At 40.7% G+C, this 22,898-nt stretch overlaps 1 protein-coding gene across 4 annotated transcripts in view; it reads left to right on the top strand.

Moving 5' to 3' along the window:
* Positions 1 to 20,234, top strand: part of LOC119775289 (semaphorin-4B-like) — a 90,170-nt gene extending 69,936 nt beyond the window's left edge. For all 4 annotated transcript variants that reach the window (XM_038273216.1, XM_038273218.1, XM_038273217.1 and 1 more), the window contains 9 exons: positions 4,897 to 5,013; positions 5,433 to 5,590; positions 12,621 to 12,802; positions 12,888 to 13,038; positions 14,148 to 14,358; positions 14,486 to 14,601; positions 15,329 to 15,486; positions 16,701 to 16,792; positions 18,532 to 20,234. In XM_038273216.1, the coding sequence (XP_038129144.1) occupies positions 4,897 to 5,013; positions 5,433 to 5,590; positions 12,621 to 12,802; positions 12,888 to 13,038; positions 14,148 to 14,358; positions 14,486 to 14,601; positions 15,329 to 15,486; positions 16,701 to 16,792; positions 18,532 to 19,298 (1,952 nt within the window). In that variant the 3' untranslated portion in view covers positions 19,299 to 20,234. The remainder of the gene's footprint in view (positions 1 to 4,896; positions 5,014 to 5,432; positions 5,591 to 12,620; positions 12,803 to 12,887; positions 13,039 to 14,147; positions 14,359 to 14,485; positions 14,602 to 15,328; positions 15,487 to 16,700; positions 16,793 to 18,531) is intronic.
* Positions 20,235 to 22,898: the final 2,664 nt, after the last annotated feature.

The raw sequence follows: 22,898 nt of genomic DNA, 5'->3' as shown, positions 1-22,898 counted from the left end.
TGTGGGGCTGTTGATAAATTAAACTTACCTTGTTTTACTTGCTTTTCCTTGGACTTTGTTCAAAAATAGCCAAATGCCTTGAAAGCCATTTGCTAAGGTCCTTATATCGCTGACAAAAAGTAACCATCCCTCACTTTGCTTTTCACATCATTAGTAAGCTAAAGCCGGGCGTACGCTATGCGATTTTTTTTTTTTTTTTTTTTATCATTGCACGCTGGTGCAGCTCACACTGTACCACTAAACCGCAGGGTTTAGCCGTACAGCTCACGATGTATGTGCGGCCCGACGTTCTCATGCAAACTACCTGCTCACACGTACGACTAAAAACCATGTCGGACTCAGCTCCACAGTGAGATGGAGCTGCTCTGATTCGTCTATCCGGAAGCCAAACAAATAAAGGAGGAATATGAAGCTCACTAGAGTGAAATGCACTGCCTTAGCTATTTGTGCAATTTTCTGCTGAAAGCCCTAAAAAGAAAAGATGACGTATTTGGACAAAGACATGGCTGAGCAAACGTGGCTACTACAGTCTGTCAATTTACAGAAAGAACTCCATGTCACTCACACCACTGCCATGCTGCTGTGTTTCCATCTGAGAGGAAGAAGAAAAAGAAGAATACTTGTTTGTACTGAACGATTGGCCCACGATGGTAGGTAACATGTTTGATTTTCTCCCGACCTCACGATACCTGATCGGGAGGTGGTCGTGAGAAGGTAATCGCCCCTCGTTACCCCCGTACACCACACGACTCACGACGCACGATCAGGCTGAAAGTCGGCCCGATTGAAAGATTCTCGCACGACTGTAAAATCGCCCAGAAAATCACAGTGTACGCCGGGCTTTAGGTGATCAACTTCAGTTAATAAGTCGCTGTAAGGGGGGGTACCATCTGCTCAGGTGTGACAAAAATCTTATCTTCATTTTGAATCCCTTATCAGATTAGGAGATACAGTTTCTTCTTTAAAACTGAAAATATTAACGCCAATCACACTTATATATTTTGGTACTGCCCAAAGTTGGCACCTTACTGGGATGGAATCTGTCAGAATACCGGGATCATTTTGGGGTACGTCATCCCTAAGGAGCCCAGAATTTTTCTGCTGGGACTGATATCTGAAGAAGTACTTCGAAAAGAAGACGTGTAGCTTTTTAAAATTCTATCCATCGCAAGCAAAAAAGCCATTACACCGTCCTGGCTAAAGAAACTCTCCCAAGCTGGATCATTGGTGGGAAGTCGTTGAGGAGATCCACTCCATGGAAAAATCTTTTACGCATAAGAGGACATTCTTACAATAAACGTCTAAATGGGTGACAGACAAGAAAAAGGAAGCATAATCAAGTTTAATATCTAGTATTTTTTTAGCTTTTCTTTTTTTTTTTTATCTATGTATCAGTGCCCCAAGTTCTGTGTGTGTTTTATGTTTCATTGTAATAAAAACATTAAATAAAGAATGTTAAAATAAACTTCAAAATATTAGGTTCCATTGATGTGCCCAAATTAACATTTCACTGAAATAGCTTACAATTTTGAGTCGGAATGCCACAAACTAATGATATTAAGTTAAAATTTTAGAACTCAAAATGTTAAGTGTAAGTAAATCATCGAAATAAGACAGGATGTATAATTGAAGGTATTGCTTTTTACAGTGTAGAAAGACTCTCACTTCTCATGAAGCACTTCCTCCGAGGAGCGGACAGGAAACCGCTCCGTCTTTAACTCCGTAATGAGTCATGATGTGGCTCCTAATGTTGTTTGTCTGCGTCAGAGTCTTTAATAAATAGCCGGAAGTGAGGAGAAGGAGGTTTTTGTTTTTAACAGGCGATTAGTGAATAATTAACCCTGATGCTGTGGGCGTGGGAGAGGGTTTATTCCCTCACTCCCTGTTCTACTGCAGAGCTTACAGTCTCTTAAAGTGCTTAGTCTCTGTTAAACGATGGAGGGCAGACCACTTTGTCTCAGACGTGGTTATCTTTGCAGCAGGAAAAAGCAGGTTTGAGATAAAGAGCAGTTTTGTTAGGAACATTGATGCAGCCTTTGATTCTGGTGGTATTCCACCAGTTTTGATTATAGCAGAGATTTCTCCTCGCCGCTCTCCAATATTTCACATTCCAAACAGGAAATAGATCCTCATGCCTTTGGATTATAAAGCGATTATAATGTGTCCTAAAGTGCTGGTACAAGCCCTGCTCAGTTTTCCCATGTGAGTCTGATGGTGATGCAACGTCACTGGTTATAGGATGATTTCAGAGTCCTTCTGTCTTGAAGCAATCAGCTTTGGAAAGAGATCAGACAATCTACTGCTCACAAGACCAACGATGTCTTCAAAGATAGAAACGTATCATTTAAACCAGCTGTTTATTCACTTCTCTGTTTTTTATGCCTTTTTAGCTGTAGGGTTGCTGTAGTAGTTTATCCTGGATTCGTTTGTCATCATCATATCTTAAAAGGAGATGCGTAAATAAAGTTTTACTTATGTGCTTCAGCTGCAGTGGATGCACTTCAAATGCTAAAATAAATGAAATAATTCTGACTTCTTATACATTTTGGTCAAAAACCAAACAAACTGATCTGTTTAAAACAGTGCTAAAAATCTGAAAAGCTGGTTGTAATTATTCACATCCTCACTAATAGTGTATTAGATTTAGCGTTGGGTACACGTCTACCTTGAATTATTTAAGCTATTCCTAAAGTTCTGAGGTCTGCTGATGGTTTTGAAATCGATGTTATCCAAACCTCTCAGCTTTATGCTCTGATAGAGCACAGCTGGAAATTACGAAAAAGGTAAATATATATATATATATATATATATATATATATATATATATATATATATATATATATATATATATATACAGGTGCTGGTCATAAAATTAGAATATCATGAAAAAGTAGATTGATTTCAGTAATTCCATTTAAAAAGTGAAACTTGTATATTATATTCATACATTACATACAAACTCATATATTTCAGATGTTTATTTTGTTTAATTTTGATGATTACAAATGACAACAAATGAAAATCTCAAATTCATCATATCAGAAAATTAGAATATTGTGAAAAGGTTCAAAATTGATGGCCCCTGGTGCCACACTCTAATCAGCTAATTAACTCAAACCACCTGCAAAAGCCTTTAAATGGTCTTTCAGTCTAGTTCTATAGGCTACACAATCATGGGGAAGACTGCTGACTTGACAGTTGTCCAAAAGACGACCATCGACACCTTGCACAAGGAGGGCAAGACACAAAAGGTCATCGCTAAAGAGGCTGGCTGTTCACAGAGCTCAGTGTCCAAGCACATTAATAGAGAGGCGAAGGGAAGGAAAAGATGTGGTCGAAAAAAGTGTACAAGCAAGAGAGATAACCGCACCCTGGAGAGGATTGTGAAACAAAACCCATTCAAAAATGTGGGGGAGATTCACAAAGAGTGGACTGCAGCTGGAGTGAGTGCTTCAAGAACCACCACACACAGACGTATGAAAGACATGGGTTTCTGCTGTCGCATTCCTTGTGTCAAGCCACTCTTGAACCACAGACAGCGTCAGAAGCGTCTTGCCTGGGCTAAAGAGAAACAGGACTGGACTGCTGGTGAGTGGTCCAAAGTCATGTTCTCTGATGAAAGTAAATTTTGCATTTCCTTTGGAAATCAAGGTCCCAGAGTCTGGAGGAAAAGAAGAGAGGCACTTCATCCACGTTGCTTGAAGTCCAGTGTAAAGTTTCCGCAGTCAGTGATGGTTTGGGGTGCCATGTCATCTGCTGGTGTTGGTCCATTGTGTTTTCTGAGGTCCAGGGTCAACGCAGCCACATACCAGGAAGTTTTAGAGCACTTCATGCTTCCTGCAGCTGACCAACTTTTTGGAGATGCAGATTTCATTTTCCAACAGGACTTGGCACCTGCACACAGTGCCAAAGCTACCAGTACCTGGTTGAAGGACCATGGTATCCCTGTTCTTAATTGGCCAGCAAACTCTCCTGACCTTAACCCCATAGAAAATCTATGGGGTATTGTGAAGAAGAAGATGCAATACACCAGACCCAACAATTCAGAAGAGCTAAAAGCCACTATTAGAGCAACCTGGGCTATCATAACACCTGAGCAGTGCCACAGACTGATCGACTCCATGCCACGCCGCATTGCTGCAGTAATACAGGCCAAAGGAGGCCCAACTAAATACTGAGTGCTGTACATGCTCATACTTTTCATGTTCATACTTTTCAGTTGGCCAACATTTCTATAAATCCTTTGTTTTTATTGGTCTTCAGTAATATTCTAATTTTCTGATATGATGAATTTGAGATTTTCATTTGTTGTCATTTGTAATCATCAAAATTAAACAAAATAAACATCTGAAATATATGAGTTTGTATGTAATGTATGAATATAATATACAAGTTTCACTTTTTAAATGGAATTACTGAAATCAATCTACTTTTTCATGATATTCTAATTTTATGACCAGCACCTGTATATAGTGACACCATGAATCTCTGAAAGAACAACCCGGCAACATTGTGGTACGGGGGCGGCAGCATCATGCTCTGGGAAAGCTACAGATGAAGAAGGGTTCTGTAGTAGTCATCACACTGAATCCTAAACTATGTTAAAATTTAGAAAGTGTGACATCATTGGTAAATTTAAATTTGAGTTTTGGAAACACTGGAGTTCAAAAATAAAGCTGGACTCTGGTTAAAACTAATGTCACAATGATTGTGGAAATGAATTAAAGAAGATTATCCAAAAAAAGTTGGATTGCAAACAAGGAATTTAGAAATCAACTTGATAGCCTTAATGTCCTCTCAGTCAATTGGGGATAAATGATTCAGTTCTGTTCACTGGCTCATTTATTGTTACTCCTTTTTTAGATTGTTTTTGGTAACTTTGTTGTTGTTTTCCAGATGGGGAGCTTTACACCGGCACTGTCAGCAACTTCCAAGGGAACGAGCCTGTCATTTACAAGAGTTTGGGTCAGGGAACGGCGCTGAAAACGGAAAACTCCTTAAAATGGCTTCAAGGTGAGTTTGTTTGCTCATTCCTGCTCCATGTCCTCCATTAGGTAACGACCAAAGCAGATAAGCTCTGAAAAGCGGCCGTCATTAGTGAGACAAAGTCACTAATGGGAGCATAGCTGACCCTCGGTTGACTGCTGCAGCATGGTCCTATCTGCAGCAGAATGAAAATGGCATCTGCTGGAGCTCTCTGCACGCAGCGCACAATTAGGATGGCTCTTGTCTTTTGATCTCCTGGTAATCTGTGCAGAGTGGTCCTGATGAGGCATCTAAGTGCAATTACATAGAGCATCCTGTTTCCTCTGCTTTCTCAGGACCGTGTTGCATGGCGCTCCTACTTTGCTCCAGTTTAAAGCAGATAATCCCAGTGAGTGTCTGAGTGGTAAATGCAGAACCTGTTTGTCTATCATCTCTGTTGAGGACAGATCCGGTCTTTGTCGGGTCGGCTTACATCGAGGAGAGTCAGCCGCCTGGAAACCGTGTGGGCGACGACGACAAGATTTACTTCTTCTTCAGCGAGGCGGGGAAGGAGTTTGACTTCTTTGACAACACCATCGTGTCGCGGATCGCTCGCGTGTGTAAGGTAAGACGAGGGAGTGTCACCCAAATGAAAACAACACAAAAAGTCTGAAAACTTCCTGCTGGTAATCTTCCTTAAGACAAACGGGGACCACTCCCATGTCGGGGCACGTTTGTCCACATCTCACTTGTTTGGATGTAGTGTTGCTGGTGCGTTTAAGGCCTTTATTTCTGTTCGACTGTACAAACATGTTTTCAGCAGATTTTTTTTCCTCCTTGTCTGAATCATCATTCTCCCTCCCTCCCTCCCGTTTCTCTGCAATGTCATCTTCCCCTCTCCTTCCATCTCCCTCACAGTGTCAGCTGCACTCGTCCATCCCACCAGCTCCTCGCCTTTCACCAGCAGCCCTTTGAGCTTTGCAGGCGTTATTAGTATTCAAGGATGCTTCGCAGGGAAAATAAAATGCGTTTTCCTCTTTTTCTACCCCTCTCCTCTTCTAATACACAGAAAACATTTAAACTGCAGAAACTATTTGCACTATTTTAGCCGCTCGCTTGTTCCTGAAGTCTGTCTGAGTTCAGTTTAATCCATCAACCCTGGATATCCAGACTTTTCATCTCTCATGAAGATTTTTTTAAAGCTGTTGTATAAACATGCATTCAGCAACCCTTTTCCTGACTGATGCTTCTTTCTGGCGGAGGCAATAATTTGAGGAATCATGGAGACAGCATGTAATCTCAAGTGACAGCCTAATGACTTAGTCCTGCAAGGCTCTGGTAGTTGGAGATGCGACACCTCCTGGGTTCTAAATATGGAAATCAGTGACAGAAAGGCCCACAGACTGAGGCGACTTGCTGCAGTTCAGCTGTGAAACAAAATTAGAAGAATAGCATTCTCCGCTCCGTGAAGCACCTTTTTTATTTTACTGGAATGCAGATGCTCCTTTTTTTTTGCCCCTGGCTGACGTTGTTTCAGAGGGGGAGCTTTACAGGAAGGCATAGTTTCAGAACGCTTCATAAAAATGTCCACCAGCTCCAAAACTCTGCTGGGTAATAAAGCATTTAACTCTTTGCAAAATAATGATGGCAATAATAATGAAAAACATCAGTATTTGGGTTGAAGAGGTCACAAGAGGAACAGATCAGCTGATCTCCTCTAAACAGATTTTTAAAACGGGTTTACCTTGCCTTTAAAGGGCTATTGTGTAAGAATGACTCTTATCCATCGGTTAAATTGGAATATTTCACTCAAACAAACACTATATGACAACGCAGGTGTAACCATGCCATCCAAGGTAAAGGGAAGTCTCTACAAGCTAGCCCTAACCCTGTGAGAAAAAGCCAGCGTTCACCATGGCTACTAAACCCATGTAAACCTACAGTTCTGCACCAACAAGATTAGTATATGTTTGCAGGAACCTCTTCGGTGACGTGCAACACTGTCTAACTAAACCAGATGGAAAAAGTTAGCTTTACGCTAACTTAGGCAGTACAGTTCATTTACATGTCAAGGAGAAACAGGGTAATTTCAGTGTCCTTTTTAAACCATTTCTCCTTCATTAGCTCCTTCCATCTGGAGAAGGCCTGCCCAAAATTTATCCCTGTTTTTCAAACATTTCCGGTTACGTCGTTGAAGTTCTGCTTTTTCTTGAGGATGGTGAAACCGTTTTGCACATTAGCACCATATTATCCCCAACGGCGTCTGTAGTTTCAAGATGGCTGACTGGGCTAAATGATGCTTCGCCTATAGGTAACCAGCCTTGCGTATAAACTAACATAACAGTCTCGCCTTATGAAATGTATCTGAGTGTTAGTGGAGGTAATACATCAGTAATAACACACATTTAAATGCAGTCATTGAAAGCTCTTCTCTTCTGTAACACACCTGAATCGAAAGGCTCAATCCCCTCATTTAGTCCAGCAGAGGCCCGGTAACGAGCTATTCATCTGATTCAGGTGTGTTAAAAATGGGTTGCATCAAAAAGTTGTAGGATAGTAGCTCTGGAGGACTGGACTTGAGCATCCCTGAGTTACACTATGTCCCTTTAAACTGAAGTGATTTTTCTTTTTCCGGGTGGATCATCTAAATAAGTGGTCCTCCTAACTGTCAATCATTCTGGTGATATGTTTACATAAGGCCGTCCTACACTCTCGACCCCATTTTCACTTACCTGTGGTGAGTCTGTCATAGTGGAAAAATTGCAAATCTCCTTTTGGAAAGTAAGTTTGAATGAGCGATGCAAACAGCAACTTTAAAACCGAGCCCATTTCTCCTCATGCACGCTCTCGCATGAGTTTAATAGGCGTTCCCTCTCCAGAGCGGGTACAGGGTTGTGCACATACTTTTTTTTTGAAGTGACGAGTCTTTTTAAAAAATTCTCGAAAATCCTCCACTATACCTTTAACCGCCAGTGTTTCAGCCATTTAGTTGCTTTATTTATGATGACGTCTGCTGTGGAAGACGGCGCTGAAGCAAACTGCAAACATGACAACAGTCGTTAACGTTACAGATCTGTCATAGCTTTGTGGATTGTACCGTCCGATTGTAAAACTGCCTGACCGGGGTTCAGCTGTCAGTTGCAATTGGCACGCTTTGATTCGCATCAGGCAGGGGTAGAGGACTGACATGGGTTGGACCCTTGGTTTGCCTGCTTCTGGCCCATGACTCTCAGGTGTTCTTCCTTCATGCTATTGCAGCTGTCGTTGGGGGGGGGGGGCTACTCCCATGATTCCCCCTCCCTTCCATTTTGCCCTTTGGTCCCGACTCTGCCAGGCTGAAGCTGTGCGTCGGGAGCAAAGCTTCTGCCTCAAGTTGTGGAGACTCTAAGATCAAAAACACACTTAATATTGTCAGCAGGGGAGCTCTTCTACTGACACCACAGATCAACCAGTCCCATCATGCTGTAAGCCTGAGCTGACGGGACATTAAGAAGGAGGTATTCTGTGGACCACCTTAAATATTAAGCATTTACCAGCGCTTTGACAAAGCATGCAGGTTAAAATACCATTACTTCAGCTGATGCAGCAGTTTTGCAGAAAACAGAAAAAAAACCCGCTTATGGAACCCATTAACTACACCAGCTTGGATTGATGTAAATGTCTTCGCAAAGAAAACTGGCTTCTATTTGTGTTAGTGTTGCTAGATGTTTCTAAAATCCATGTATTCCAAATGCTTTGCTGCAGCCACACAGAGTGCATGGAAATGCACTGAAGAATGAAAGTTTAATAAATGCAAATAACTTTCATTTGTTAATAGGCTAAATAAAATCTTTCCGAGAATGTTTCATCTTACATGCTGGTGAAGATTCTCAGCTTTTCCAGGAAGCTTTTCAATTCAAAATGTCAGGAATAGCGTTGAGTTCGAGGTTTTATAGAGTAGCCCAACAAAGCGTGGTCATTTTGAATAGGAAGCTTCCTTGATGGGAAGCAAAACGTCTTCAAACTTGGAAACAAAGATTGTTTTTTTTTTACTTTTTTGGAAATTCATCTTATGTGATGCCAATAAAGGCATGTAGAAGATTTGGTTTTTTTTAGGTTGTTTGATTTTATTTTAACTGTGCCAAAAGAAAGAGGAAAAACTGACAGTAATATATTTATTTAATAAGGACTGCATGGAAAAAAGCTTCTTTCTGCTTGATGTATTTACTGAACATTTGAATGCATACTGCAGCCTGAACAGCATCCATCATCTGTTACAGCTGATTGAAAAAGGTTGGTGATGGATTCTCCACTAAGATCTCCAACTACCCATGCAGATGCAGCGTTTTGGAATTTCATTCCTGAAGGGATTTCTACGGAGTAACACTTACGAGAAAGACAGAAAACATAATCCTCCGTTTCTCTCTGTTCATTGGACCGAGTTCAGATGAGTTGCTGCGTGTTTTTATTGAATGTCTCAATCATTTTGTGTGTCCAGTGTCATCTGGGTATGAGCTCAGAAAGAAGACAGGCTTCTTGTCACGTATTGGAAATAATAAAAAAAAGGGAAAGTCTCCTTTTTGTTCCCGTAGTTTTCCGACTACTGTTTGGGAAGGAAAGCTTTACAGCCCAGAGTCAGAGTTGTTTTCCCATCTGTTCCCCTCCTCTCTCCCACTCCCTATTCCTTGTGTTTATTCAGGTGTGTTCAGTCAGGGACTTTGGAGAGTAGGTTTGTGTGTGAGCAGCTTTCCTAAGTTACCTTCATTTCACTCCGGAAGGCCTGTATGACTGTGAGTTGTAAAAACCTACGAGTGTTGTGTAATGCTGGGCTTTTTTTTTGTTTTGTTTTGTTTTTGGCTGCCAGAAGGGTGTGGCTGAAATGATGTGATGCTCAGCAGAACACTGCCACAGCAGCAGTGGACAGCTGAGAGAGAGCAGGAACGAGGGCTGCTCCTCACTGTGGAGGTTCAGCTCCCTGGATGCTTTGTGTGACGCACGCAGAGGAGGAAGTTGTTGTAGTTTTGCACTTTTTCTAAGCCCCACTCGCTCCTTGTCGTGCAGGAATTGTTTCTGCATTTTCAAGGAGATGCTTCTCAGGACTGCCTGGATATCGTTTTGCTCCCGCTCTCTCCCCTTCCTGCTCCTCCTGCTCCACTCGCTGGCTGTACTTTGTAGGTGGGTCCGCCGGCTTGTGTTCACAAGCGGAATGTGAAGAGAAGTGCTTATGGGAGTATTTTGTGTCAGACGAAAAGGGAGTGAGTCATTCACTCGTAGGAAGAGCTGTTTGGACAGAAGGTCCAGTCAGTTCCTAAGAAGTAAATATTAACAGAATTTCTTTCCATTTCCACATATCATCTCCAGAAACAAGCAAGCAATATTTTGCAGCATGACTCTCTGGCATTTTCCTTTTGTTTAAAATGTCCTTTGTAAGTTTGGTTTTCCACATATTAAATCCCATAAACCTCTAATCCTAGTTTTAATTAGGCTCCATCTTTTTTATTCCATTTCAGAGCCCACAGAAACCAATATCTTCCATCATCTGACCTTAATGGCGCCCTCTACAGACAAAAAGGATGCATTGCATGATGATTTAAGGAGTTAATCCAGATTTTAAAGAAGTCTTTATGTTCTGATGGGATTAGGAGCTTTCTATAGGGGTGCAGAAAATGGATGAAACTCATAAAATTTTACAACTTTTCTTTTTTTTTTTTTTTACTTTATACAAACCCATTTTATTTATTTGTCTATGATATCAGTAAATATATAAGGAATGCAACCACAAGACCACAGCTGATGGTTTCTGAGGAGTTTCTGAGGTTAAATACTGAACTCTGGAACCATTGGGTCACACAGGAAGCAAATTAGGGAAATCTCCAGCTCCATTGTGAGTTTGTGCACCGTGAGATGAGTGAGGACTTTCCCCGTGGCGCACAGGAAGTTAGGAGAGACGCCGTCTAAGGCTGTCGTTTGTACACCTACAGGCATCCTACCCTGCAGAATAAAAGCACGATGTACACCAAAGATGCAAAAAGAAATATTCAGTCTGCTCTGACCAGATGTGCATGATTGTACATTTTCCTAATGTTAAAATACCATGGTTAAAAACCCTCTTGCAGGGAATGGACACGTCTGTATATCTCCTGCGGGTAGTTAAACCCGTTCTCTGAGGTTTAACTAAATGCAGGAAGGCAGCTTTAAAGGTGTTGTTTTGAGGACATCTTTTATTCCAGACTCTAAGGCAGTTTGTTTCCTATACATCTTTTGTCTGGAAATCAAGAGTCCCTTTATTATTCATTTGTTTAGTTTCACCTATAGATGGTTTGATGATTTATTAAACATGAAATCATCTCTTTTACTTATACCTTTAAATAATGGAAGTAATCCTCAAAAAAAAATAGCTCACACTTTTTCATACAAAAACTTTCGAATCCATTGTTTAATTATAGTTGACCTCTGCAGGTGCGGATTTAGGAAATTTGGTGCCCTAGGCAAAGACAGGCAGGGGGCCCTCTGAATTGAGAAGACAACACATAAAACAGACCCATTATACAAACACAGAAATTTTAATAGAATGGACATAAATTATCTGTTCTAGGTTTTGTCCCTCTCTTCTTGTCCCTTTTCTTGTTGTTTTCCTCTCTATGTTCTGTACTCGGCTGACTTTTCATGCTGTATCGAAAGCAATGAAAGATTTTTTCAAAGCACTAAGCTGATTGCTCCTTCCTGTGTTTCCAAAAAGGCAAAAGTAAATCACCTAGTCCTTCTTTTCACTGTAGACAAGCCATTATCTGCTTGTCTGTTCTCTATTTTTCATTTGGATGAAATAATAGCTGCATGAATCATGACAGCAGACAAGATAGAGGAGTGCAGGAGGCGGGGTTACCAATCTACTTGGTCTGGAGAGCAGAGTTCAATGCTTTTATATGTTGCCATCAAAGTCTCCAGTAGCAGAAAAAAGTAGCTAGATTTGTTGCCAGGCACTTTTTTGAAATAAAAGCACTAGAGGGGTCTGAAAAGCCCCTAAATATTGCCACAAAAGTGCTAAGTTAATAACACTGCTTTTTGTATCGTTTGTTTTCAAATGGTTTGCTGCTGTCTGTTTGGACCTTTCTGAACATTTGCAGCAAATGGACTGATTCATTATGGTGGACACTGAAGGGGGGGGGCTGAGACGAATGATGGCTTTTTAGTGAAAGTATTTTTATCAAAAATACAGAATAAGGAATAGCTGTATTAACTATATATGTAAACAGAGTTTATGGGGCCCCCAGGAGAACTTGGGGCCCTAGGCAACTGTCTACAGTAGTATTGCTTAATAGTAAATCCTCCCCTGGAGCTCTGCATATACCCCATCAAGGTCTGATGTGAAATTTAGTAATTACAGCTCTACTGGTTTTAAACCTTTTACACACAGACTGAGTTCAGAGGCTAAGGCCTGCTCCTCTAACCACCTCAGCTACAACGTCTCCTCTTGGTATCAGATGTGGGTTAAACTTTAAGCCCCTGCTGCTGCTGCTCATATGAAACAGCCTCTTGACCTCCATCCCCTCTTATCACGGGGCCACACATAGCCCTGCAGACCCTGTTGGAATGAGCAGAGATTAGGTGCTCACCCAATTAATAATGCAACAGAAAATCTCCTGTGATATCCTGCAACAATGTGGATTTCCTTTCAGGGGGACAAAGGAGGAGAGCGGGTGCTGCAGAAGAAGTGGACCACCTTCCTTAAGGCCCAGCTCCTGTGCTCCCTCCCCGACGACGGCTTCCCCTTCAACATCATCCAGGATATGTTTGTTCTGAAGCCAACAGGAGACAGCTGGGAGAGCACTGTCTTCTACGGCGTCTTCACTTCACAGTGGTGAGGCCGATGATGCTGGTTCTGCCCGCTGTCGTCTGTTTAAATCAGCTCTCCCACCGGCTAAAAAGAGCATCTTTGCTGGCAGGTATAAAGGAGCGTCGGGCAGCTCGGCAGTGTGTGCCTTCAGCATGGCTCAGGTGGAAGCGGCCTTCAGTGGCCGCTATAGAGAAGTCAACAGGGAGAACCAGCTGTGGTACACTTACAACCACCCAGTACCGGAGCCACGGCCTGGGGCGGTGAGTTATTTTAGTTGGTTTATTAAATATGTTACAGGCTATTAAAGTATTTAATAAAATGAACTATTTAGACCAATTTCTGCAGGAAATTGTATATAAGAGCACAACATGGTTGAATAAGCTGGCTTTTTTTTTTTACTAATGTATGACTTTAAAATGCAAATCCAGATAGGAATGTATTTCTCTGTTTTTAAAAGTTTCTTTCTGGTCAGATTAATGTGGCTGCTGAAAGTATTCATACCCCTTAACCTTTTTTTCTTTTTTATCAGTCACTTTGTAACCATAGATAATGTCTTTTGTTCTGAGTTTATTAAAAAAAATCCTGAAAACACAAAAACAGGACTATCAAAATGTGAAATTAGACTACCACACAAACATAAAAAAAAGCACATGCAAAGAAAAACAGTGAAATGCTGCAATCACAGTAATGAAAGCAGCGAGGTTGAAACGCCCTGAAAACGCATAAAGGATGCCAACGAATAAACACGCAGAGGAAAACTGCTGCAATTAGCAAAAACAACTCCACTTAAACGTACAGTATAGTGGAGGATGTTTTTTTTTCTGGGTGGATCATCTAAATAAGTGGTCCTCCTAACTGTCAATCATTCTGGTGATATGTTTACGTAAAGTCGTCCTACATGCTCGTCCCCATTTTCATAAAACGATGGTGAGTCTGACATAGTGGAAAAATTGCAAATCTTCTTATGGAAAGTAAGCTTGTATGAGCGATGCAAACAACAACTTATAAACAGAGCGTGCACGAGGAGAAATGCGCTTGTGCACGCTCTCACACTCTTTTAATAGGCATTCCCTCTCGGGAGTGGGTACCGGGTTGTGCATGTGCTTTTTTTTCTTTTCAAAAATTCATGAAAGTCCTCCACTATACCTTTAAGAAAATCTGTAAATTAGCTTGACATAATAAAAGTGCCCCTGACCATTAGGGGGAGATGATCATCAACTCGGATGGTACCAGACAGACATTAGAGAAATAAACAGGATGCTAAGAGTTTAACGATAAATGCTCAAAAAGGATTCAAAGGAAACCCTTCATACCCTAAATACTTGATTAATCAGACTTATATTTTCATCTCTTGTTTGTTCCTTTGAAGTGTGTCACCAACCACGCCAGGCAAATGGGCATCCAGTCGTCCTTGCACATGCCTGATAAGGTCCTCAACTTCGTGAAGGACCACTTCCTGATGGACAGTGTGATCCGCAGTTCCCCCCTCCTGCTGAAACGCAGTGTCCGCTACACCCAGATCGCCGTGCACAAGATCCAAGGGATAGAGAGAGCTTACGACGTTCTTTTTATCGGAACAGGTGCCGCTTTTTCCTTTTTTGCAACAAAAAAAATCAACCAACCGAAAGAGGGGAGGAATAAAAGCAGAGTGAGTTGTTTTGAACCATGTCAGCCAAAGATCAACGTTGTTCTCTTTCTCTCTCTCAGATGATGGGAAGCTGCACAAGGCCATCAATGTTAACGATAAGATGCACATCATAGAGGAGATGGTTCTGTTTGCAGAGCCGCAGCCCGTGCAGCACATGGAGCTGGACTCTCAGCGGGTACGTCACGACGTTAACACACAGGAACAAAGACAGTCAAATACAGTGAGGATAATCTACTGATGCTGCTCTGGTTCTTTTCATATGAGTTTAAATGAAGTCTTTACTCTTACTTGTAGCATCTGTAAACTGATAAGATGGTAAAATGACTCCAGATATTCTCCCTCCACTCCAGCCTTTCCTTTGAATTAGCTGTAGCTCTGCCTGGAAGACAGTTTATTATACTCTCTGGTGCTTTACTAGGAGCTAAATTTCATTACCTCGATCCTACTTATTGCATAAAGACGTCTCTCTTGGGCAAAGCTACCAAACTACAATTTTATTTGCAATTCTGTAATTCTAGTAAAAGCAGGGATATTTATTATGAGTAAATGCTTAGCTCCAGGAAGGAGGATCGGCTTGCTTGCTGTGTTGTATTGTTGTACTTTTTCCTCTGCCGACACTAAAACGTTCACTGCTGTGAACAAAGAACTGTCTAAGAAACTCCTGACATTGTGAACATGCACTGATTGCAGTGCCGTGAAGACTGAAACCAGCTGGCCAGGCTTGGTTCATTAGCTAGGTTAGCTTCTTCTGTTTATCTGAAGTAATTGTTTCAGTCTGATGTTCCTTTTTTGAAATCAAAAACCCATAACCTAAAGCAGATTGCTTCCTGTGGTCTGCGTTGATCTTTAGTCACGCACAGAGTTGAAATGGCTTTTTCTTTTCTCTCCCTCCTCCTGTGTAGGGTCTGTTGTTCGTGTCGTCGTACTCGGGCCTGGTGGAGGTTCCCGTTGCTAACTGCTCCAACTACCTGAGCTGCGGTGAGTGCGTGTTGTCCAGAGATCCCTACTGTGCCTGGTCAGGATGGCTGTGCCGGGATGTCAGGATGGCCCCACCCGACAGGTGAGACACCCCACACCGATGGCGCACTTAAGAATCCTTTGACCATAGACGTTATATACGTAGACGCCTCATTGGACGCTGTCAGCATGCCTAGAGGGCGGCCATCTTGGATCAGACCACAGTTCAGACAGCAGCTGTCAGAATGAATAGGAGGCGCCTTAGATCTCATTTTAATCACATGAAAGACGAGTCAGAGATAATATCACTATAATCTCTTACATGCCACAACCCCTTAAAAGACCAAAACTAATTTTAGAATGACCTTTCAGTTACATTACACATATTTAGTAATTTTAAAAACTATTGAACTATAAACTGAACTCAAACTGGATGAGATATATGCAAAGTTATATATTTTGCAATTAAATATTAATATGATAAACACAAAGTGTTATATTATTATATTTTCAGATTATATTTTACAAATATTATATATTTATATATTATTTTATGATTATTATTATTATTCAGTATTTTTAGGGATTGCTCTTCGATAATGTGTATTATGATCTATAAAGGAAAATGTGTTGTAATGTGATTTATAAATCATAAGTTATTTTGTATTTTTTTATTAATTTTACGCTAATTTTTATTTATTTTTGTAATTTTCAAGGCTTTGTTGTAAAATCATAGTGAAATTTTAATTTCTGTTGTGTCTAACTAAAGGCTTTTTTTCCTCAGAAGTTTGTCTAAAATTCTCCCAAAACTCAAACTGTTTTTTTTTTTTTTTTTTGACGATTATATGTATATTTTGAACATTTGTTCTTTAATCAGTTATTGTGTGACACATATATATTTTTTTTAATGTCTCAATCCGGGTCATTGGGTGGGTGGTGCGGCACCCTAATGCCTCCAATTGACCAGCCGCCACTGTTATACAGACTGAATCTATATTTATTAAGATTGAAATCAGATAAAATGAATCTATTTTTATCTGGGAAGTAGATATTTCTTTTTTATTTCAGGTTCACAGAAACATATGATCTTGTTGTTGCAGTGATCCTATGAGTCAGACACCCTTGTGACTTAAGCATGTAAAGTTCAGTCATATGCTTAAGGAAAAAATCTGCTTTTGCAGGAACGCTGTGTTTTCAGTCATGAAGAGGAATCTGTAAACATTTCTTTCTAAACCAGAGAGTTTGAGAGAAAAGCTTGCGTTCTTCCTCCAGCTGCCAGCGCTCACCTTGTTGTTTTTGTCGTCTGTTCTCTCTCAGCCACTGGCAGCAGGACGTGGAGGAGGCTGACACATCAGCCATTTGCAACTCCACCGCTCCCTTCCTCAGATCTAGCAGACCAGCCGCTACTCGTGAGTGTGTCCTGCCCCTGCAAAATGCTCTCTAATTGAAGTGCTGCCAGTTACTTTGAAAACACGGCAAACAGCATGTACTTAAGAGTTGAAATAACATGTCAGTTCTGAAAACAAAGACGGCTACAAGCCTGGCACGAGTCAACAAACGCTGCCCTTGTTAACAAATATATCAGCTGAATAATTTAGCATTTAGATGATATTGCTGTGTCCTCTTTTTTGTACACCATTTGCCCACAAACACCATGTAATTGTTTCCATTTTTAGACCAAAAGGGAAATTATTTGTCTCTTCAGGAACAATGGCCACCTTGAGCGTGTCAAATGCTGTCAGGTGTACAGTCGTGCTTGAAAGGTTACAAACAGCTCCATTAAAGACAGGAAAAAATCAGCTGCAAATGAAATAAACTGAACTGTTTGTTTGTCCTGTTTGCCTCTGTGTTGCCCTGCGATGGACTGGCAACCTGTCCAGGGTGTACCCCGCCTCTCACCTGTAGACAGCTGGAGATAGGCCCCACCGCGACCGTGAAAAGGACCGAGGGAGAAGATGTGGGAGAGGGTGGATGGATGGATGGATGGATGGATGGATGGATGGATGGATGGATGGATGGATGGATGGATGGATGGATGGATGGATGGATGGATGGATGGATGGATGGATGGATGGATGGATGGATGGATGTTTTTTTCCCCCAGTGTTTTATTATTGGAATTACTAGTGTGAATTTATCCTTTTCTTAAATGGGAGGGTGTGTAAACTTTCAAGCACAACTGCATCAGAAAATGAAAATATAATCTTAAAGCTTCATTTATTTATTTATTTTTTATCCCTCTGCTTTAACATCTGAGCAGAGCCACAGGCTGACCGCCTCCATGTGCCACTGCATTGATGCATCAGTTAATGCAAAACGACGTCCAGCCATCTATTAAGTGGGTTAAATGTGCAAGGCTGCAGTTACTCCCATTTACTCGTATTGCTAGTTTACACTGCAAAAAAGGAATAAGCTTAAACAAATATTTCCTAAAATAATTAAATTTCTCTTGATTTAAACTGGTAATTAAGAACATTTGCTAATTTATGTTTCAAATAAGAAATAAAACAACTGTTACCTTATTTCAAATGCATAATACTGTATTACCTTATTTTAAAATAATAATCATTTACTGTAACTTAATTGATCTCACATTGGAGAAATTTAGCTCTGATTTAACCCATCCCCTTGGCGAGCAGTGGGCTGCCATCATGGGGCACCATGGGAGCAGTGTGGGGTTAAGGGTCTTGCTTAGTCTGTGTTAGTGGGGCTCCGGAACCTCTGGATTCCAAGCTCTATGCCCTAACCACTAGGCCGCCGCTCCCCTTTTAAAATAATTCATTGGCAGGTTATCTGATTTACCTGTTCAATTTGAGGACAATTGCTCTTATTATAAGAAATCAATACTGTTATGAGATATATTTTTTTACTGTACCTTTTCTATCCACTCAACTTTCTAATAATATGCTTACATACAGCCCTCTATAAACAGCCTGCTTATGAAGAAATGGGCTTTTGAGTTTTCGTTATGTTGGAGGCAATAACATAAAATATCTCTATTAGAACAGTAGTTTGTTTTAAATTGATCCAAAAGCAGTGGAAGTAAAACACTAATAATATTTTAGACATTTCGTTTTAATGAGTTTGACTTTTTGAAGTGATTCACTGAAATCTTTGTAAATCAACTTCATCTTGTTGTTTTTTTCAGGTGCATCTCGTTGTAAGCTCATTACAGTCCCGGCTAACACATTTCGGGTCCTGCCCTGTAAGCTGCGCTCCAACTTGGCTCAGAGGAAGTGGCGCTACAGCGACGACGCCAGCCAGTTCCTCTACGCCACCCCAGAGGGGAACCTGGTGGTGGTGGCTCAGTCTGACAGGATGGAAACCTACGAGTGCTGGTCTGAGGAGGAGGGCTTCCGCCAGCTGTTGGCTAACTACTGTGTGACAGCAGAGCCCCGCCAGGAAAGCAGCACTCTGATTGGTCACTCGCGTACGCCTCACGTTGCGCAGGAGGAAACGATGATTCTGCCCGGCGAGTCTCGCTCTGATCCCACAAAGACGTACTGGAACGAGCTGATCGTGGTGTGTGCTCTTTTGGCGTTCTCCCTCGTCGTGTTCTCCTTGTTCGTCGTCTACAGGAACCGTGATCATATGAAATCCATGTTGAAGCAAGGAGAGTGCCCCAACATGCAGCAGAAGAAACCCAGGATAGTTGGAAAGCCCACGGAGAGCTTACCCCTAAATGGGAACACCATCCCTGTTTCCACCTCAGATCACAAGGGCTACCAGACGTTAAACGACAACTACATCTGCAGCACGCCCACTCACGAGTCCTCGCCGGAAAACAGCAAGAGCTTCTCCGAGGCCTCCGACAGGCGGCCGCTCAACGTAAAGGAGAGCCATGTGGAGTACTCGCCGACCTGCCCGCGGCCCCGAGTGAGGCTGGGCTCGGAGATCAAGGACTCCATCGTATGAGGAGCGCAGCGTCTCCGAAACAGCATTTCCATGAACGATGTGGTTCCCAAAGGGAGGGAGAGGAAACCCCGACTTCCACCTACATCACAGCACATCTTATTTTTAGTCATCTTGGTTCTGTGATCAGTGCAGAGGTCATTTCGTTTTACCATTTCCACTCCGAAGCCAGAGGTTGGTCTGGTTTGCTCCAGCGTTGGAGCAGAGGGTGCAGCATAAACTCTCCTGTTTTGACCAGGATACCGAACCATGGCAGCTGCTAAGATGAGCTATCATCGTTTCTGTCTTATTTGAGCCGTTCGGATGGACACCAAGACATTATGCGAGTGTGTGTATGCTAAGGAGCCAAGAAATAAATACAGCGCAATGTTAAAAAAAAAAAAAAAAAAACATTTACCTATATCAGTATGTTGGTATGCAATGAATTAACTGCCGAGCCTGGATGTCAGATCATTGATAGTCGTCCTGCCATGAATGAGTATCCTGCACATTTTTTGTGCACAATACACAGAACCAAGCTACAGCTACCCAGAGTTCAGGGTAACACGAATATTCTTAAAGTCATTCATTTTCATCAAGCCCATCGCATTGTTCCCTTGATCCTGAGAAAACGTGTGCTGGAAAGGTCTTGCCCTGACTCCGAAACACTGTCATTTACCTCCTGAATGTACGCTGTCGTCAAGATTGTCCGCTTTGCAGAAAATGTCACCGCCGAAAACCTTCTTATTTGAGACGATCGGTCTTAACCGTACTAAGCTGAAGGTGCCCCTACGGGTTGATAAATGGACCTAGATGCTCGTTTCTTTTCAAGCAGATGTGAAAGAGACTTCATTCACACTGCAGATCAGAGAGGCTGGTGGTAAAACAAGAGGGGGAACATCTCTATCTCTCCACACATTCAGGGCAACTTTGAAACCATCATGTACTGTGCCAAAAAAACTGAAAAAAACTTGTCTAAATGCAATAGTGCCATCCTGTCATGACCATCTCATGGTTTCTGTTAGCATTGATCAATGTCAAAGTATTGCGGCACTAATAATAAATAAATGTGAAGATCAAATTTTGGAGGATTTCTCCAAGACTGTTAGCTCATAGCAAACTGTGCAAAATGTGTTTGAGCAGAATAAGTGATCTTCATGTGGGGCCAAAGGTTGACATGGCGTGTGTAGATGCCATGTGGTTGTCAATCAGTTTTCCTTCTGCCTTCTTGCTGACATTACAGATGCAAATACGGCTAGGCTTAACTAACTTTACAGCCTTCTTGGTTAGCTTTAGCTCCAGTCATACAGCTTCAGATTGATGTTGCTGAAGGCGACAGATTGAAGCTGGTGTTCTGTCTTTTACAGAATGTAGTGCTTTCATGCCTCTTGAACTTTTCCACATGTTTTCATGTTGCAGCCAAACACGCTATATATCTTTTGTGGGGAATTTGTGACTAATCAATATAAAGTGGCATAACATGGCTAAAGCATTATTAGACAAAGTTTGCTACAGGTTCTCAGTTTAATTTTGGGTCCAAACTTTTTATTAATCATTTTATCCTTTTTTGTTTTTGTTTCTTTTCCTTGTGGAAGGTTTTTTTTTTTTAAGTCAAAATCAAGTCTTTTAAATGCTCCAGTATTAATTTGTATTTACCTCTGGCCATATTCTCATCAACTCTGTCCAACTTTCCTAAATCCTGCTAAAAACAGGAGCCCCACAGCATGATGCTCCCCCCACCTTGTCTGTCATTGTGGAGGTGATGTTACACATTGCATTCTGCATGTTAACCAAAAAAACATCATCCATATGTTTATCATTTCTCCCATGTGTCATATAGGACAATTTTAAATTGCATTTTAATTTCTTCATATTTCTAAAACTATGTTCTTCTTGGCATCTTTCATTTATACACTGGATCATTGTTTTTGTATTCATATCTTTATTTGTAAGAAAAAAAAATATATACATGTATATTCCTTATGGCTCCACAAAAACATCCAAAAAACATGTAAACATGTGACAAAGTTCAGAAGGTGTGACTACTTCTGTGAGGCCCTGTAGTGATGTAGATTCAAGTTTTATACACCCCCAATATTTCCAGGTTACATGTCTTATCCACATGGCATTCACCACATTCATTGAAAAGCCAAGGTAATGCTATTGTGAAAGCACAGGTAATCAGGGTTAAAATATTTGCACATTTCTCTTCAGTTAAATCATACAGAAGTGAATGCAACTACTGCGAGCAGAAGTCTTAACTGCTAAGGATGAGAACTTCTTTAGGGACGTCATTGTACGTCTTAGCACTCAGTCATATAAAGACTCTCGAGACTTAAAAACCAAATCTCCAAAGAAGTCAAAAGCTGATAATGTTGCCAGTCTTAGTGTGAATCATTTACAATGTGGTGACAGTATCTTAGAATACATAATGATTTTATTACATTGATCAAGTAAGAATACAGTATATATATATTCCAGTATTCAAATACTATTTTGAACACTGAGTAGATCCAAAAATGCTCTGGAACGGCTACAAGTTGACAAAGTAATGGCACAGCATACTGCACAACAATGCTCGGCATATCCTCCTTTCCATTTGTGTTTGGTTTTTGTGTAAATACAGTGCCTGTGCTAAATATTGTGTGTTGTTAAGGGACGTTGTGCAAGATGTGTCGTAGAGGTAGTCTTAAAACTAGAGATTGAACACTGAGTATTTTTATTTGATTTTATTTTTGACATAGTGCTTTACTGCCAACTTGAGGAAATACAGATTTCAACGCACCATCCTTTCAGCACCTTACCTGTTTTTTATCAAGCGCCTCATGACAGGATACGTGTTTTTTAGATTCCTATCATTTTTGTTTTTTTACTCGTCTTCTTTTTGGAGACGGTTGATTAGAAACTTCCCACTCTGTGTAGATGTTGAATTATATATCCTTTAGGATTTTTTTGCTAGAGAAAAACAAAATAATAAAACAAAACCCATTTTGTTCTCCACAAAAAAAGTTATTTGATTTTAAATGATTAAAAATAAAAATATTTGTTTTAGCTAGCAGCCTATTAAAAACTGTGCTAACCAGTGAAGCTACTAGATAAAATACAAAAAAACTGCTTTTTTGAGTTACTAACAGCAATAGTTCAGTTTTTATTATATTAATGGTTTAAAATGAACAGTTATAAAAGTACAGACTGTTGCTATGACATTAATTCATATTATTTGCTTTTCATTGATGCTACTTAGCTCGGCTTGCTAGCTAAGCATTTCAAGTCAAGGCCAAAAAAAATCTATTTATTAGCTGTTGTTTTTTTTTTTTTTTTTTTTTTTTTTTTTTAGTATATTTACCATTTTACTTGGTGACTTCTAAGTAATTATTTTATCTTTGTGTTCTGGTGATATAGTCTGTTATTTAATTTATTTCAAACATCACTACAAATGGTTGGTTAGCATAGATGGCTAGCATAGCATTGTTTTTTTATTCTGTTTATACCCAGATTTTTTTCTTTATTTCATTTTTTAACAACATTTTTGGGTTTACAGTTCCTTAGGAGACACTATATTTAAAAATGTTTTTGACAAGTTTGTTTTCCCAAACTGCTGCCAGCTGCCACCATACAAACAAG

Source organism: Cyprinodon tularosa, unplaced genomic scaffold, assembly GCF_016077235.1.
Source record: "Cyprinodon tularosa strain WSP-4 unplaced genomic scaffold, ASM1607723v1 ctg861, whole genome shotgun sequence".
Classification (NCBI taxonomy): Eukaryota; Metazoa; Chordata; class Actinopteri; order Cyprinodontiformes; family Cyprinodontidae; genus Cyprinodon; species Cyprinodon tularosa.
This window is presented reverse-complemented; position numbering and strand designations above follow the sequence as displayed.